Source organism: Gouania willdenowi, chromosome 4 (genome assembly GCF_900634775.1).
Source record: "Gouania willdenowi chromosome 4, fGouWil2.1, whole genome shotgun sequence".
In the NCBI taxonomy this organism is placed as follows: Eukaryota; Metazoa; Chordata; class Actinopteri; order Blenniiformes; family Gobiesocidae; genus Gouania; species Gouania willdenowi.
The window spans coordinates 32,326,097-32,345,867 of record NC_041047.1 but is presented as its reverse complement, the minus strand read 5'-3'; the positions used below and the strand labels follow the sequence as shown (position 1 = coordinate 32,345,867).

General features: G+C 38.5%; 1 protein-coding gene across 1 annotated transcript in view; it reads right to left on the bottom strand.

The window, feature by feature from the left end:
• gabrb3 (gamma-aminobutyric acid type A receptor subunit beta3) overlaps nucleotides 1–19,771 on the bottom strand; it is a 36,152-nt gene that overhangs the window by 14,811 nt on the left and 1,570 nt on the right. Inside the window, exons 4-6 of the mRNA XM_028443712.1 lie at nucleotides 4,771–4,991; nucleotides 2,869–2,951; nucleotides 2,144–2,281 (exon numbers count right to left, since the gene is read on the bottom strand). Coding sequence (XP_028299513.1) covers nucleotides 2,144–2,281; nucleotides 2,869–2,951; nucleotides 4,771–4,991 — 442 coding nt within the window. The remainder of the gene's footprint in view (nucleotides 1–2,143; nucleotides 2,282–2,868; nucleotides 2,952–4,770; nucleotides 4,992–19,771) is intronic.

The following is a 19,771-nucleotide window of genomic DNA, read 5'->3' as shown; positions in this document are numbered from 1 at the left end:
AACTTATTATCCCTCATTCTGATGAGACTGGATGGTAAAATAATACAAATATTGTAAAGGGAAAAGTCTAATTTGCCAATAGAAGAATAAACCAATGCAGGACAGTTTTACTAAGGTTTGCAAAAACCTCTGAAGCAACAATATTTATAAATCTATTGGTTAACTTCTAAGCTGAATTCAGAGGGGTGTTTAATCTATATCAAACAATGTTCTCATTGCAGGCACACAGTATACAGTTAAACTTTACACACATTTTCTTTTTTCTTCATACTTCTTAGACATCTAGTATTTAAATAACATTTTTGAAGTGAAAGAGCCTTTGTCAATTCATCTGGATACTGTATAACTACATGCTTTTATGCTGACACTATTAACTAAATGATCAAAGAAGAAGATGGTGTTAAAGTTACATTCAGAGCATGGTTATATCTAAATAATGTTATTTCACTCGTTGCAAAAAGATGAACCTATAACACTGGGTTGACAAGTTTTCAGTTTCAAGAAGCAGACCAGAGTTGGGTGAAACATTGTGGAAACAAATACATGTTTCCTGGATGCTTTTGATTGACTGGCTGCGTATGTTTTTCACTGTGGTCTCTTCCCACAGTGGGCAGAGAGCCAACCACCAGGTGCACCAACTCCAGGCCTGGCTCCAGGGTGTGGCCCCCATATCACCACTCCAGGCGAACGTACGCTTCCTCTGATTTTTCAACATCACATGTGGCCTCCGCTACAGAAGTTAGCTCTTGGGACGTGAAATCAAACCTTTGATGAGGAAGGAGCCCAGCTTCTGTGACTTTCACAGGTCTTGATGTTGTAAAGAATGAATGAAATCACACATTCTAAACCTTTCTTTAATCCTAAGAAACTCAGCTAAAAGTGTAGCCAATCCACATTCAAAACAAAAGATCAAAGCACACACACCAGGCCATTGATTTCAAAGAGGGAAAAGTCAACAACTCGGCAAACTGTTTTTTTCAGTCCTCTGCTTCACAAAATAAACACAGACCTCCATAACAACAGCCTACGTGAAACTGCAGGTCGAGCTGCATCGACTGATGTATGGAATTGTTACGTATCAAAACAATGCCACAAAATCAGAAAATACACTGCAGAAAAAGTCAGTAATGATGACAAATGGTGTCATATCTTTGTTGTTTCTTATAAAAAGTTGCTCTAATGCGCATAAAACTCCATATTTTGATAAATCCAAATTGTGTTGTCAGATAAACACCACCACTACACATGCCAAGCCATTTCACAGTCCAGAAATCTGTCCAATGAGCGCACAGCGCTTGTGCTTAAAATAGCCGGTCCTTCCTTTATCCAGCTCTGATTGGCCAGGGCTCATGTCCACCCCATATTGTTTGATATCACCAATTTCTACAGGCTCTCAGCTTTCTGACACCGTGTCAATCATTCTGAACTAGACACATGCGTAACACCACCAAAGAGTGGAACCAAAATTAGCCATGCACATGACACAGCAATGACCTGATTAAAAATGAATATGTGTTTATTTTAAGCCAAATTGCAAAACCTAGTGGTCAAACATAAGACTAACAATGATTGGAAACAATTTGACTGATGTATTACAGTTACACACTTGTTTCCAAATTTGTGGAAAACTTTGGCACAGTTGTGGCAAAGTGGGCTTCCGCCTGAACCTTTTTGTACAAAAACATGTGTATCTTTGGCCTTAAGGTTATTATTATCACCAAACTTGCTGCACTTGATGCCCATACATTAGTTCAATTAGTTCAGCTTTTATAGCCTTCAATACTAATTGACTTGATATTTGATGTAAATCTCTATTTTTTTTGGGCGGACTACAGAGTTCTGTATTTAAAACATGATTTATTGTGACTCAGTATTATACATTTCCAAAGTTTCACATCATCTGTAACCACTTAGGGTCCTACTTCAATTTGAACAAAAATGAGCCATGTAGGTCATGTAGAAGCTTAGAAAAACAAAGATTGTTATGGGTATGTGATATTTGGAGAAAAGTGGCTGGGTCTTAAGAGGTTAAAGTTAGTCTTGGTCTAGACAAGATCTTTATTCTTTTAAAAAAACAGCAACACAAACAATTTCATGACTAAAGCTCAAATATTTGCATCATCATGTGACCAATTTTTCTCACCTGTGGAAAAGACGACATTTCTAGAGACCAACTTGTAATCTACTATGGAAAACTGCGGGAGCTCAATGCGTGTCACTCCGGTCACAGCAGTGTCTCCTCCTTTCCAGTAGAACTCGATGTCATCAGTTGTGTAGCCATCTGCAAAGCAAACGGTGGATGGTGTGATTTTATACACAGCAAAGCATGGTGGCCTAAGAAGATTCGTTGGGCAATGTAATAGGTCAAGTGAAATTTGAAAGACTAATAGCTACAAGTGATTTACAGGACATGCTATGAATCACACAGACCTTGCTGTCTGTAAGCGCTGATTGCATGAGCTGTAAATCTTCAAGGACATATGTGTCACAGCGGGGAGATGAGCAGATAGAACATGTATGGATAGACTGTCAATAACTTTATCTCACCATAAGACATACAGCACGTCGTCACGACTGATGAAGATAGGCTATCATTATCACCCTCTGCTACGGAAATTACAGCCTGCTTAAGACTTCTCTATGGGAATGAAGCCGTTTTAACAGGAGAGGCTGCAGCAGGCAATCTTGCTGAGACATGACAGGTTCATAAATCCTTAGCAATTCAGCCGTCTGTGCAGTTTCTGCCGCTAAAAGATGACAGAACTTTTTTATGAGAATGCCTGCGCTGTTCATATTTTTAAGTGATGAAAAAGTAGAAGCGTCTGATTCATTTCTTCCTTCAGCGGAAGACGAAAGGTTTCAACTTACAGCTCTCAATTTCCAGAGTGCAGTTCTGTTCATCCAGCGGGTATCTTCTTAGATCCATCATGCACGCTGCTGTTGTGGTGATTCTGAAGCAAACAAGACACTTCTTTTTCATTTACACAAAAAATGAAGGAGAGAAGTGATTAGAGGCTATGTGAGCAATTTCTAAAAGGAGCAAATTTAAAATGATGTCGATTAGAGGTAAGATGTAAGTAGTAAAATCAATTCCATTGGGAAACCGATCTTCTTCAAAGAAATAACACAAGGCATGAGCTTACTACTACATTTAACTAAGCTACATGAGAACAAAATGGCTGGTTTACAGTATAACTAGGGAAGTGGTGAGATTATTTAGAAAATAACTTGTTCAAACATCATGCATTCATAATGATTAAATCAGTTGTATGTCTTAACAACTCTTATCCAACACCATTGTTGGTACAGGTCTTGGTATTTATGTTAAATGGTAGAAAAATGTCGCCCTATGCCAGGATTTCAGTGAGGATAGGCTCTAGTAAAAACAAAGAAGGATGTGATAGATCTTCTGTTCCCATCCTATTTATTAAATTAATATATTCTTGTATAATACATTTTTATAATCAAACAATCAAGGAAGCAAAAAGTGATCTGGTTTTATAATCGTAGACATGAATTAAAATAAACACAGGTATTACTAAGGGTAAGATTTTTAATGAAAGGAAGGACATAATAATAATCAAGAAAGCAGTTCAGCTATGGGGGCTGTAGCCACTTTGGGACCAGCTACACTTGGTGACATATGGTTTAAACTACAACATAAGTATGATTACTCTCTTAATCTGATGCAGTGACATGGAAGCGCGCCCCTTGCCCTGTGGTCGGGTGCTGGGTGTTCCGCATTGGTGCCTGTAAGCACACATTCACTCCCTCTGTTCACTTTTATCTTCATAGTGTCTGAGCAGCAGGATGTTCTCCCTCTAATACTCTCCACACATAGTCAATACACAAGCATGTTTCACTGCTCTGAATAAAAACAACCTCATGTTACACCAACAGTGCTTTGCTTTCACCCTTTTTTATGTTGTCTATCCAAACTCTTTTTCCCTTGTATTTGCTCCCTTTTCATATATTTCCTCTGTATAGTTTCTGGGTTTTTTACTTGAAGAGTTATAAATAAGGCCGACTTTACGCTGTCATTAGCATGAATAAGGTGTCACAAAGGCTGTCATTAAGTGTTGTTTGATAATTGATGACACTTTTCGTTAATTTATGTCACCTTTGGAGCTAAGTTGGCACTTTTTGGTTAGGTGGAGGGATCGAGTGGGATTAGGGGTTAGGGTTAAGGTTAGGGCTCGGGGTTAGGGTAATGAAGGGTTAGGGTATCAAACGACACTTAATGACAGCCATCATGACAACTTATCCATGCTTATGATAGATATCATGTCATAATAATGAAATTGTAATGTCAGCAGTAATGTCAGGGTTATCAAAGATTGCACTTTTTACATACGCAGACATGGTGAAAAAACCCCTCCAATACATAAAACATCAGTGTTGTGGTTTCTGTTTTAGATGGCATTACTGTATTTGCTTTTGTAATCACTTTTAACTGTACAGTATCTACAATAGATGAACACAAATAAAAACACTTTAATTGTTGCCCACTGAATTCAGATGGCATACCTCAGAAAATAATGTTGATAATGACATAATTTTGCACACAAAGAAATGTACTGAAACATATTTTGATGTTATTACAATGTAGTTGCCGGTAACAGCCATTCAGAGAATTTCCTGCTTGGTTATTACAGCCTTAAAACAAATTTTAAAAAATGGGTTTTGTAGCTCTCGAACAGTTCCTAAAACCTGGCATAATTCTGTGACTTCAAAAAAGTCCATGTAAAGGGTGATGAGAGTCATCCTAACCTTAGCCCGTAGAGCACAGTTCCATCGGGGTGAAGTCTAATCATCCGGTTCTTAACTGTGACCCCATGCACAAAGGATTTCTTGTCATTGAGGAAGTAAGTGTCTGGGACCCAGAGCTGGTCGGCTACTCTGTTGTCCAGTGTCAGATTGAGAGGAATCCCTGCATAGGCCAGCCGCTTATCTCTCCAGTATTGCTGAAAGTACATGGTCAACGTGTAGTCCTGTGGAAAGAGGCAAAATTCAAAATTAGTTTTGCGAGTTTCCTTTTACTTATTAAAGACCAGTTAGCGTATTCACAAAGCTTCTCAGAGTCATCTCAGAGAGCTCCTAACTTAGCCTAAAAATTCCTAGCAAGGAATCTTAGCTTAAAAGTGATTCAGGAAGTTTCTGAGAGCAACTCTGAGGAAGGAGGGACAGAAACTTTTATCTTAGTGAGGAGGAGTGGTTGACCCTGTTGCTGGGTATGATGCAGTCTGCTAAAAGCTGTGATTGGTTTTTAGAGAAAAGGAAAAAAAGTGCTCTGTGCTCCTAGTAATTAATGGAGAATAAAATCAACTGATCATCACTGCTGATTATTTTATTAGATTACTTATTGTTGTTAACTGTTGTTAGCCGCTTTAAGTATTTGATTTTAATGGTGGAGCAGACGCAGCTGTCAGTGATTACTGTGATTGCTGGAGCTCTTTTAAAAAGTAAAACACAAGAGTATTAAGTGGGAAACCGGGTCCTGGGATTACATCACAACAGGAAGAGGCAACACTGGCAGCCCATTGCCTTGATAATTAGTGTGTCATTCCCTCTCCTGTATGTGCACAAGATACAAGTGTGAAGCACTGTTACCTGCTGTAATCAAAGAGACTACAGCACAAACAAAGGAGCGAATAAATCGTGCAGCAATACAAAGCTGCTATTACGTTATGCTGAGTGAGAAAAGTCAGAATCAGAATAGTTTTATTGCCAATTAGAGTTTAAAACAATACAAGGAATGGGACTTGGTGGATGGTGTGAAAAAAACAGAAACACTATAATTATCTATATCTATCGACAGTATACTATAAAGGGCTGCGTGCGCCTGTGTGTGTTTGTGGAGCCGCATTATGTGTTCAACCTGAAACTTTGTCAATGGTTTCCAAATACCCCGAGTTTGTGCATCCATTATTTTGGAGTAATTTGGTCATTTCAAAACATTTATTTTACTTTTTTTTCACAGCACAGCTCGGCTCCGGTGCGTGCCAGAGCCAATCACAGTGGCGAGCTAGAGTGACGTGTGCAGCCAGAGCCAATCGCTCGCTGAAGACCTGGAGTAGCACCAGACCTGTGTGCAGGCAAACGAGTGACAGAGAGGAAGATCGTTTAAAGCACTTTCACAAGTTTTGAGCTCCTGTGGACTTCTCTTTTGAGGAAACATACTTTTTGACTGTTCCTTATTTGGTGATTACATTTCAAAACATTTATTTTCATGTTTGTGTGACCATTCGCTGTTTAGACCAGGAAGTTATTGGCAGGCAATGGCCGCGGCTGTGTTGAAAGCAAACAGCAGATTTCTCCGTGGATACGGCATTATAAACATTGATATTTTCACCACATGCTAAATAACCAAATGCGTACCTTGGATGTACATGCTGAATGCACACTGAGCCGTTTAGAGAGAGTTCCTGGAAGTTTCAAATAGTCTATTTCTTATTTCTCTACACACGCATTTCAACAACCTGTGACGGAGTATGTGCATGTGCGCAGCTGATGTGCGTGTGTGTGTAAGAAAATTAACTCTTGGAGATGGAGAGAGTCGCACACAGTAACCACAGGTAGAAAGTCTCTCTCTCTCTCTCTCTCTCTCTCTCTCTCTCTCTCTCTCTCTCTCTCTCTCTCTCTCTCTCTCACTCACTCACTCACTCACTCACTCACTCACTCACTCACTAGTAAAATAAAACAAAAAAACTCAACAAAATTCATACAAAAAGTACACAAAACTACAACAGAAAGGCATCAAAAAACACACAAAATGACTCCAAAAAACATATATCGCAGAAAAATACACAAAACGACAACAAAAATACGAAAATGACAAAATACACAAAACTAAATATTTATACAAAAAATACACAAAATGACTCCAGAATCACACTAAAATGGCAACAAAAAACTATAATTATACAAAAAATTTACAAAAATACACACAATGACTCCAAAAAACACACAGAAAAATAGACCAAATGAAAAAAATATAAAAATGAGTAAAAAAACAACAAGCACATTTATTATTGCGCATGTCCCATACAATTAAACCAGGGAAATCGCACACTCTATTTTACTTTGCACCCGCAAATATACCCCTTTATAAGAGTACAGAGTATGTACACCTCTTTGTACATCCAACCTTCAAATAAAGACTAATTTGGCCATAACTGACTACTCTACTTAAGCTCCCACTATATGAATACATACTTCCAACAGGCACTGTAATAATAATAATAATAATAATTATTATTATTATTATTATAAATATAAGCCGGTAGTGTCTTATTACAGTAGATCTCTCCGTCCTCTGACACTTTTAGGCTTCTTAAAAGTCCTCCTTTCTACTCCTAACAGTTTTTCACATTAGAAGCTCTCTTAGGGCCTAAGACAAGGAAAATTCTTAAAATGTAAGGACAAGAGTGACATCATTAGGAGCTACTTTTAGCCTTAGGATGCTTTGTGAATACAAGCACAGTCCATCTGATACAATCCTATTTTTTCAAACAGGTTATCAAGTTCGACGCTTGATGTCCCCAAGGCACAAGGCCAAATACATTTCTTGTAACATGGGTGATATTTATAGAATTGTCAGTCTGCCAGAGTGACCACATTTCAAGACCCGTCACAGCAAGAATCCCTTCTCAGCTGTTCTCTCTTGGACTGGCACCGGCACTCGAACTATAGATTTCCATTTCTGCAGCAACAGCAGCAGCGACGCTGCGTTTCACCTCAGCAATGACCACTTTCTCTTCCTAATAGACTGATTGATAGATAATTATTGTTACATATTACCTGCCCTATATGCAGTGGTATCAATAATTTACTGAGCGCTCATCCAAAGCAACCCCTACAAGTTGATCCATCACACATGAAAGCTTTTCTTGGCCTTTAATGGAGCTCTTTACTAGCTTGGTTGGCTTTGTTCTGCTGACTAATGTTCTCTTAAATAAATAACCAGGTCTTGAGAACTAAACACAAAAACTTCATCGTTCTGGAAACATCTTTTCTCTGGGGCAATAGTACATTCCTATTATAAAGTTAAAAATGGCTCTGTTTGAAAATAAATCAAATTATTTACTCTCCTGACACTGAACCAAACATTGCTTGAAGTTCTTCTACAACTTGCAAAAGTGCTGATTAGAATTTGGCAATGCAAACATTTGCATTATTTTTGTAGATTCTTTCCTTACTCTGTACACGACAGGGCTGCACTATGTGAGATTGACAAACTTTAGGTTTAAAATGAATTACGTGATGTGGAAACATATTCACATATTGATTTCAATTAATAATTCAGTGTGTATATGTACAGTCAGGATAAATTAAATAAATCCACCTTAACGTCAAAAAGTTCACCCTGGGACTGTGTGAGGTTTATTTGTTTGTCTGGCTCTACATAAACTACTTTTGTTTTGCTGATTGTGAATGAGCAGTGTTACCCCATTGCATTCCCTCTAGGTTATTTCTTATTCCCAATAGAAGGTCCCTGGTTAATTTCCTGCTACACAGCATTGACAAATTTGGTCCAATAAATGCAACAAACTGCTCAAAATGACAATTATTTATTATTTATTTACATTTGCCGATGTTAGTTTGATTACCCTTGAGAAGGTACAGTTTAATCAGAAACACTAGAACTGTCATGAGATATTATTCATATTGATGGTTGTAAATGTTTTTTTCATTACATCCCAAATACATTTGAATGATGCTCCATTGATAGCGGGAGAGGCAAAAGGTTTCGAGAAAATGTATACCATTGCACCACATCATCATCCTGCACAGTCGATACAAGACAGGGTAGACCCATATTCCTATGGTTGTTTTTATTTCATTTTGAGCTTGAGTCGACTGTAGCCTGGCTGACTGACTGACTTAACCCTGACTGAGCTGAGAGAAGTGACACACAATGTGGCCTTCTTCTACTCCTTCTTCATTCCGATTGCCTTTACACTTGGAAAATCATCTCTCAGCAGTGTTACATTTGTAGATGAAAAGAATAGTTTTTGGCATAGTTTTTCGTCTACTATATATTTTTTAACTGATAATGACTAATAAAACTAAATCCAGATATATTGTTATCAGATAGATGATTGGTAATTGAAGCTTTAAAACAAAAATGCATACATTTTTAGTCGACTGTGACAGATTTAGCCAGTTTTTTGGCTGAAAACAATAACAAGAATGTGCGCATAGCAAAAGAAAATCGCTAGTGATCAGCTGAGGTGTGGAGTCAGCGTTTACAGATGCGCCCGACTCATGCATATGCATGAAGGCCCCGAAACAGCCCGTTTTTAGAAGCGTTATTAAACTGACTTTTCAGAGAGCTAAAACTCTGAAAACAGCCGAGTTTGGGAGAATAAATCTAAAATACAATGTTTTGGGGGTTCTTAGAATAAATGGAAATGAGTAAAAATGAGCTTAATACTGGACCTTTAAATTCACATAATCTGCATTGCACAGTAATCCAAAAATAATTTGCCTGAAGTAAAGTATATGATCTTGGGTTAGCCTATCACCAAGTTAATTTGTCATTATTACACAGAACTAATATAAGTGAACGGCACAATAGACTCATGTTAAAAAGACAAGATCAGAACTACATGAGATCTTCTAAAAAATTCTAACAGTGTCAGTGAAATTGAAACATGAAATAAAACAATGATCAAAGTAAAGGAGACAACATAAAATGCCTCCCTTAAAATGCTTTGAGTTGACTTTGCTCACAGATAAAGAATAGATGTGTTCTGGTAGAATAGATAAGACTATAAATGTACTGTAAACCCGTAACAAATACAAAAACTGAGGCACCTTTGACATGCAGCTTTTGAACTTCAAAGGTAGTTTTATAGATCAGAACAAGCAGAAAGAGATACGTTCTCAGCACCAGTGAGTCAATGAGGCCCACTGGGAGGATATGACTGTTGTCATCCTCGGCTCAAAGAGTTCAGTTTCATCCTCAGACATGCTACAGTGGGTCAGTCAAATACCATCTACGTCAACTTAACACCAAGATGTCTGCTGGGAATACGAGGACAGCACTTAAAGCCCTGTGCAATTGCATTTTCATCACTTCAGAAGATATCCCAGTGTTCCCAACAGCATACAAACGTGTGACAGTATTTTACAATGCATACGTTACACGTTTTAGGTGAGAGCATCCTCCCACACAGCATTTAGCAAGCCATGAAATACATACATTTTGCTTTAGTTGTGAAAACTGGCCACCTGTTAATACAAAAGTTAGAGTCCATGAGAGAGATGTCCTAAATTATGTTGCAGGGTCAGAGTCAATTACATTTTTCAATTACAGTTACATCTTTAAATATCCATGCCCAGTTATAACTTCATTACGATGACAGTGACCGCCATTTTTATCAATTACAATCAAAATTAAAGCTGCGAGCAGCTGAGGTCTGTAACCTTTATTGTTACATAAGGGCGACCATGGCTCAGGTGGTAGAGGGTCGTCTTCTGATCGAGAGGTTGGGGGTTCGATCCCAGTACCTGACCATGTGTCGAAGTGTCCTTGGGCAAGACACTGAACCCTAAGTTGCTCCCAGTGGTCGACTAGCGCCTTGCATGGCAGTCCTGTCCCACTGGTCTGTGAATGTGAGAGTGATTGGGTGAATGAGCTGTTAATGTAAAGTGCTTTGAGACTGCTTCAGTGTGTAATATTGATATAGGTCGATAATTAGTGAAATCTCGTTTCTCTCCACCCTTGTAAATCGGTCTGATTTTTGCAATTTTCATTTTGTCTGGGAAAACACCATTCTTGAATGAGAGATTACTTATATATGTTAGTGGCGGGGTTATTTCAACTGTTATGGTTTTTATTAGACTCATAGTTAGATTATTAACGTCTCTGGATTTTTTTGTACAGGTTGCTTCTGCTACTTCTTCAAGTACAAAATACTTATCAATGTCTTTCTTCTCATTGTCAAAATGGTTCCATTTAAGTGTTGGGTGTTGATTAATCCCTTTCTCCATGTCTTTTCCAGTATTTATGAAAAAACTGTTGAGTTCTTGTGCGCTTTTGTTTTTATTGTATTCTTTTACGTTGTTAATTATAAAGTGGTCTGTATCTTTTTCTTTGCTTTTACGCATGGTCATGGAGTTTATAATTTCCCACAATTTTTTGTTTTTGTTTTTATTCTCTTTTAATTGTTTTTCATAGTATTCTCTTTTTTTTTCTCTTAGTAGATTATTGACTTTGTTTCTGTATTTTTTATAACGTGCGTCTGCTTTCAATGTTTTTTCTGTTATATATTTTTTATATAATGTGTTTTTCTTTTTGCATACGTTGGCTATTTTCTTATTAATCCATGGTATTTTGTTTGTTTTACTTTTGATTGTTATTTTTTTTTAATCATTTTTATGCCAATTACAATTACAAAGTCAATTATCTGAACTCAATTACAAAAAAATTATGATTACAACAGCAACAGATTTTTCCAATTGCAATTACAAATATATTTGTAATTAATGATCAATTACGCAAGTACAATTCAAATTGACCCAAACCCTGTTATGCAGTAAAGATAATCGTGAGAAATACCTAGACGGACTATAATAATACAGACAGAAAAAAAGGTAGGTGCAAAATGGCAGCCACGCTTCTGTCAGTATGCCCAAGGGCAGCTGTAGCTACATTGTAGCTTACCACCATCCGTATGACTGACAGTGTAATTGACAAAGTTCGTTCAAGGTTTCTGAGCTGCTGTCCTGCATTCTATACACAACTGAAGCCTTTATAGTCAAATTCCTCATAGAATGGACTCCTAAGACTAAAACAAGCAGTTTCAGTTCATTTTGAAACCAAGCATGTTGCATATAAAGGGCCATACATGTGAACTCTTCTTATCCTGTGTCGCTGAATCCTGGGGCTTACAAGTTACTTTTCACTGAAGCCTTTCACATAAAAGAACATCTGTACTGTGAACATTATAGATACAGCTGGATATTGTTTAAGTGTAAAGCGATGGATCAAGCTGTATCATATTGCAACAACTGAATAAAAGTGTAAGAGCATTACTGGGAGGATCAGCTCTACAGCTTTAAGTTATATCTGCACGGACAGTTGCGTCTTTGGAGAACCCATCTCTCCTAAAATCCTCTGACACTATTCTTCTCTCTAGTGTGTAAAAAAGAATGTAATAAAAAAGAAATAAACAAATAACAACAATATAAAAACCAGGTGCAGAGCAGCATTCATTTCCAGACTAAAGTCAAAGAAATGGAGCCAGTAAAATGAAAAATATAGTAATAATCTCATCTCCTAGACAACATGCTCTGCAACTCGCCCACACAGGCTATAATGGGCCAATACCTTGTGTGACTCTCGCTGTTTGAAAGCACGCCGCCAACACCTTTACACTCTCCACTGCTTTTAGGGAGAAACAGCAAGGTGTCCTTTTGTTTGTAGAAGCCATGGAAAGCTTTTACTCTGAATTAGCTTTGAAATCAAAAACCTTTTCACTTTTAAAATGAACATTTATTAAGTGTACTGACACAGATTTCAGCAAAATAATAATACTGCTAATGAGGTAAATAAATAAATACACTAATAAAAAAAAAAAAAAAAGCAAGATACCAAGGTATCGTGGCAAAATAAGTCAATTGTAAATCAAATTTTAAAGCAAAAATTTGAATAATTATGCTTCATAAAAATAAAGCACTCTGAAGATTTGTGAATTTATTCACATTCTAGTTAAAAAGATATTTCAAACTGATCTCATCAAAACAACACAACATCTCTAAACCTTTTACATCGATTTGGTTGTATAAAAGGTTTTTATTTAACACTTCATAGAAAGGACATTACAAGTGATGCATAGGGAAGATATTCATCCACTTCAGCCCCTGACAGTTCTCACTCAGACATCATCGATATGATCAAATCAGACACAGGCAGAGCACTGCACTGTCATTATCACATTTCAGACTGGGCATCTCCAACTTTCGCCCTACATTTCACACAGAAGGACAATACTTGTTGATACACATTCATCATCCTAACATGATTCATTTTGTTCATATTTGATCACACAAACTTATTTAGCCTAAGAGAGGCTTTTGGTTTCTGGGAGTAACCGGCAGTGACAGGGTAGGCAAGGTAGGCCTTCCCAAGGGTGAATTGGTATTTTGATTATTGGTTTTAATTATAATATAATTATACATTATTTATTTTTCCATTTCTGATAGCCTACAATACCTATAAGTTTGAAAGTGTCAGAATTTTGTGCTTTTCATAGCCCAAATGACTAAAAATCGCTATTTCCTGGTATAGCAGAGACGCTGCACAGTCTCACTCCGCTGTAAGGCAGTAAGTGGCCACACCCCCTTCCAAAAGCACATTGCTGCTCTGCCTCTGTTTCCATAGTGTGTTTTTATGTGTTTGCGCATGCGCAGTCAGTTCTCCAAGATGAAAACCATTTACGTAAAAAGGCAGCTCTCTACGCTGCTTTTGGGACGTAACCGGGCAATGCTAAATGCTATTTGTACCTTCAGAGTGCATTAGTGAATTGATACAGTGTGACTAGCCTCTGCTACGTCTTCTAGCGAGAAGTGGGATAACACTACAGGAAGGATGACAGCACTAGAGACGATAAAGAAACATTCTTTTGAGGAAAAACAACAGATTTTAAAAGATGGGAGACCAACACCTGAGCTACCAGACCTTCAGCAAAGGAAAGGTCAGAAAATTGTTCGTATTTCTTACAGTGAATGGAAGGATTGGCTTTGTGAATGCGCCTCACTGAGGCTGTTCCGAGTTGTTGTTGTTGTCCTTTTCTCCGTGTTTCTGTGTTTCCAAAACAAACTGTCGTGTTATGTTGTGTTATTCCACATTTTGTAAAAAGTCAGCTCCAAACAGGTGAGTTGGATTTTTCCCACATTGTGACATCACAACCATAGAAAACCATGTAAAATGAATAGACGTGACGTCCTCCATTGTTCCCACTCAACGTTCTTGAAGCCAAAAAACAGCGCTTGGGGCGCAGCCATCTTGCAAATTTGATGTAATTTGGAGCCAGAATCTGCACAGAAGGGTCCTGTAGGAGGAGCCCTGGTAACACGCCCACCCATTTAGCGTATTGCCCAATCAATATCGGGCGATAATGATCACAGCAGAGTTTAGGTTTGGAAAAAAATTATGTGACGAGTATTTTAACTAAGACAGTTTGATCCAAATCCCATCTGTTAACAATGAGGAGGCGGGGTTTATGACCTATAATGCAGCCAGGCAGCAGGGGGAGCTCTAAAAAAAAGCTTCACTTTTGGAGGAGCTTGTTTCGTCCATTCTTTTTACAGTCTATGGTCCTAACGAAGAAACTCCTCCTCCTGACAATCCTGGCTCCTCCTACCCTATAAGAATGTGAGCTCCTCCCTCTCAGACTATCTCACAGGCAAAACAAACATAGCGATGGCAGGTTGATATTACAGTTAATATTACAGTTAATATATTCATGTTCAGAATATAAATAAATCAGTATATAGATAAACCAAAGAGCGCTCACAATCAGTTTCACTTTTAGTAACCGTTATAGCACCTTGTACTGCCTTTATGGGATGATCTGACGTGCTAGCAGCTCATGTGAGTGTTTGATACATACATATTTATTATCCTGCATTATTATTTACACAAATTGTATTAGTTGATAAATTAGATTTTATTGCACATATAACTTTATCATGTATCTGCATTTTATCCTGTCTGGTAATTGTTTCTATGAATTGTCCTGTTTTCTATCTTGTATTTCTCTCTTGTTTACCTGCCCAGGGACTGCAAATGTAAATTAGCTATATGAATAAATTAATTATTGGAGAAAAAGGACACATGCAGAATTACAACTCATGACCTCAAGACAATGAGGCAAATATCCACAGAAAGACCAACATACTCTGAAACAAACCAAAAGACCGATTTAGATTTTTAACAAAGTGTAAAACTAAGCATCCAAAACCCCAACTTATGACGTATGCAACCTACATTTCATCATGAAGATTCGTGTTTGTGCATTTTGGATTGCTATAAAAAGTTTATTTAATTGCAGAGAAAGAAACGTAATATTGTTTTAAATGCATGGTTTTCAGCATGATTTTTTTTCCCCCATTATACCTTGTTGACACCAGCAAAAATACATGAATTATCTAGTTTTAGTTATGGTCAAACATCAGAAAAAAGAAATTAAACATTAAACAAATGGTTTATATATATTTTTCTTATTGCATCTGATAAACAGATAAGACAAAAAGCTCAAGGCAAGATCTCTCGTTAAATGTAAGCTCACACTCAGCTGTTCTGTGGTTTTCACACAGACGCTCTCTGCTGCTGCTGCTGCTACCAATGTGGAGGGATGCATTAAAATGCACCACGGGTACATTTCATCACATGTACTCGTCAGGACAGCATGTCAGGGGCTATTTCCTCACTGTGCCATGTGATCAGACATTGAGCTGTGTCAGCACGTTGGACTACTGATAGATGGCATATGAGACGTTAAAGCGTGTGGTGTGCCAGCTGTGACACAAATGCATACATTTCATGGTGTTTGCATGTGAAGGTATAACTTCTATTTTGATAAGAATAGAGAGACACGACAGAAGAACAATGTCTGTTAGAGGTCTACAGCCTGTGAAACGAGGTTCTGCCAAAAAAAAACACTGAATGTTTTCATGCAGCATCATGAGCTTCATCTTGTGGAAAGCTCTGCTCCAACTTGTCTGCTGGTGTACAAGATGAAGGTGTTGCTACAAACGCTTGTAGAGGTTTGTGTTCTAGAGCTTGATATGGTATTTATTTATATTTGATTGTCATATTTAAATCCTAATATGTTTTACCAGGCAAAATATAGGATGTAGATGTGTCTTAATAGAATTATTAAAGGTCCAGTATTATGTTGTTTTTCACCCATTTCCATTTGTTCTACAAAGCCCAACAACATAGTATTTGATTTTTATTTTCCCAAACTCACCTGTTTTATGGAGTTTCAGCCCTCTGAAAAGTCACTTTCGGAGCGCTCCTAAAAACAGGCTATTTTTTAGGCCTTCATGCATATGCATGGCCATAAACACACTGAAGCTGCATGTGTGTTTATCACAGCAGCAGCAGCAGTAAATCATTAACAGTCTTCCTTCCTCCCCCCTCACCACAGTAATAGTCCATTTAAGACTATTTTTGTCTGACCGCTGCGTCGCATTGGTCCCAAACACGTCAAATCATCCCATAAAGGCGATACAAGGCGGTATAATGGCCATTAAAAATGGAACTGATTGTGACCGCATGCGCTGCACTACAGAGAAGTAGAGTTTAGATTCTTGGTCCGAACCCGACCCGGCTCGGGCCTCATTTTCCTGCTCAGCTGTCGGGCCGGGCCGGGCTTCATTTTTTTCTTTTTTTATTTAGTATTTATTACATTAATATTATTTTTAAATAAACACAAAACACTTCTGTGTTGTTGTGGTATCATTTCTAAAGTGATTTCTGCTAGTAGTGAGATGGGCGTTGTGTTGCGTTTTGTTGTTCAGCGTTCACATTCACTGAATATTATTTGCTGATTTTGCTCATTCCTCACTTGCTGCTGGGATGCAGGGAACAAATATGATTGTGTGCTTCAGTCAGGTCTGTGCTCCACGCACGGGCTGCCCGTTCTGGTCTGCAATGCTGTAACGGACTGGGTTCTATGTTCTGGTTATGTTCCACTTGTGTGTATTCAGTGGTTAACTGATGCTGAGATTTCCCATGGCCCAGAAGGCATCATGGTTACGTGCAGCTTTCTTTGCCAATGTGTGTCTTTGTTTACATGTTTTCTGAGTGTTGATTGGCTGGAAGGCTGGGGAAAGGGCGGGCGTAAGAGGGGAAAAAGTGAACAATTCTGTTCCCACGGTAGTGTGAGAAACTGCACAAATAATCTACCGGCTGCAATACGTTCAATAAAATAATAATTTACGTCGGGTTTTCTTCGGGCTCGGGCCTACAATTTAAGTTAATGGGTCGGGCTCGGGTTGGGTTGGGCTTTAGGGCCGCGGGCCCGGGTCAGGTCGGGCTGGATTGTTTGGGTCCGATCTAAACTCTACAGAGAAGTAAATTCTGAACGATCAGCTGAGTCAGTTTCAAATACTCACATGAGCTATGCTGCTTTCTTGTCCTTTCTTATGACCACAGGATTAGTCCTTTTAAGACGATAGTCCATTGTTTTGTTCAACCGCTGTATCGCATTGGGTCACAAATGTCAGATCATCCCATAAAAGCGATACAAGGTGGTGTAACGATTACTAAAAATTAAACTGATTGTGACTGCCCTTCGGTTTATCTATATACTGGATTATCTATATACTGAATGTAAAGATATTAACTGTCATATTAACTGTAATATCAACCTGCCTTTGCTTTGTTTGTTTTACCTGTGAGGTAGCTTGAAAGGGAGGAGCTCACGTTCTTATGTAGGGAAGGAGGAGCCAGGATTGTCAGGAGGAGGAGTTTCCGCGAGGAAACTGAACTTTTTCAACATTGGCCCTCTGAATGAGTGAAAGGAATGTATATCACTGTAGCTAAACCATAAGAAAGTGAATTTTTCATTATACTGCCCCTTTAAATTACTATTAGACTTCTGAATATCTGTCAATCTCTCCATCTTCTACCGCTTATCCATAGTCGTGTCATGGAGGCAGCATCCTGAGAAGGGAAGCCCAGGGAGCTCCCAAGCCGGTAGAAAAACATAGTCTCTCCTCTAGCATGTCCAAATGATGAACTCATCATCAAGCTCTGCAGAAGCCTGATAAAGATCCTGGTCATTTCAATCAGGTGTGTTGGAAGAGGGAAACATCTAAAACATGCTGGATAGTGGCCCTTGAGGATCAGGATTGGGGTCCCCTGTGATAAACCATTAGTTTTTTCTGGATGTAATACAGCATTTAACCACAGGCCAAAGACTATGCGGGGGGGGGGGGGGGGGGGGGGTGATTTACTTAAGGTCCGTCCCTGTAAAATTGTGTGTAAACGTCACTACGTGCAGTGATAGATACTGCAGGGCATCTTCTAACCACCCACTCTCAGGATTGCATCCTTCAAGCACACAATCCTGTCAAGCATGGATGGATGAAGGAAATATTTACAAATGAGGAGGTCTGTTGAGTTTTTGGAAGGACTGGAAGATAATCAAGAATTCTGTTAGGCCAATGTTGGTTGGCTCCCCGAGTGGGAATTAACTGTACTGCAGGTGGCAGGTGCAGATAATGAAGATTCAATTAGCAAATTATTTTTAAATGCATGGAGTTAGACTGGCAGCCTGTCTAATACTTTTTACACTATATAAGATTTCACAGGGCAGATTATCAGAAAACATGCCAATCCCTTGTTAAACAGATGATACGTAATTCTATTTGTCCATGAAATCATATAAAATACATCAGGTATCAAAACTCTGTAAAACCTATCTTATGCTGGGGTTATACTGAGCGCCGACACTTTACGAATGCCACTCATGACAGAATGCCACACATTTCAACGCCATGTACGACACAGTATGAAAAATGGCATGGGTCAGTGGCATATTGTCAAGATCTGTGACGCTTGGTCACAGACGTGGGGACAGCGTCCACATATCGCCTCGCAGCGTCCAGTACAGACATCAACCATCCCATCCCCCAATGCCATTTTTCCATGTAAATGGTAGATTTATAGTACGTGTTTTTCAACTGTGGCACCTTTAAATGAAGAGAAATGGAGTGAGGATACACTCCATGCTTTCAAGCTTTGTTGTGTGCCAAAACGGATCAGCATGGGGCAACATAGATGTTCACGCTCTGCTATGCACTCCACGAATATGGTCACATTTGTAGGAGATTTTTTTTTGACAAGGCAAAATCCTCTCCATGAATGCTACGCACTGTTATGATCCGTCTCCAGTTAGGTTACGCTCCGTTACGAGTATCAAGAGTGTGTCATGGATCACACAGATTTAACATATAAGGGGTTCTGTGTAACCCAGCATTAATGACATCGTGCACTAGAGCACGGCATTGCACGGCATCCTAGAGCGTTTTAATCGCTCTAGGATTCGTCAGTGTGAATGCACCCTCTGAGTCCAGTTCTGCACGGAGGTTTCTTCCTGTTAAAGGAAGATTTTCCTTTCCATCGTCAATGATGCATGCTAATGTAGAATTTTTTCATTAAAACATAGCTTTTCATATTGCGTGATGAGTGCCTTGAGATAAGTTGTTGTATTTCTCGCTGTATAAATGAAGTTGAATAAAGGTAATTGAATTAGATATACAGTAGGCATCAGCAGAACCTCGCGAGTCGTGTCCCTGAACAAGAAAAAACGGGTCAGAGGATGAATTAATTCTAAATATATGTAGCTATATATTTTTCACAAAAAGTGATCAAAACTAATATGAAAAGTTAATTAAACATCCATATTGTTCATTTTAGTATCTCGTATTAGCTGGTTTATAGGCTTGCGTTGTTGCATGTTTTTGTGTGTGAGCTTGCATGTGAGGGACCTGCACCCTGTGTTTCTCTTTAGCATAAACTCAAGCACGCGTGAGCCATCTGTAAATGAAGCAGGTGCGTAGATGGATGGAAGGACAAATGCTGACTGTGTATTGAATTGTAAAAATCTGAGTACCGTAAGTAATGCATCAAAGGCTTGTGGGAAGTGGGTAATCTGATAATGGGTTGGTGTTATGTTACTAATCATAAGAAATACATTTTGACTCTTAAAATGAGAATATTTTCTCTGCCCTTTTTCAACAATGTGGT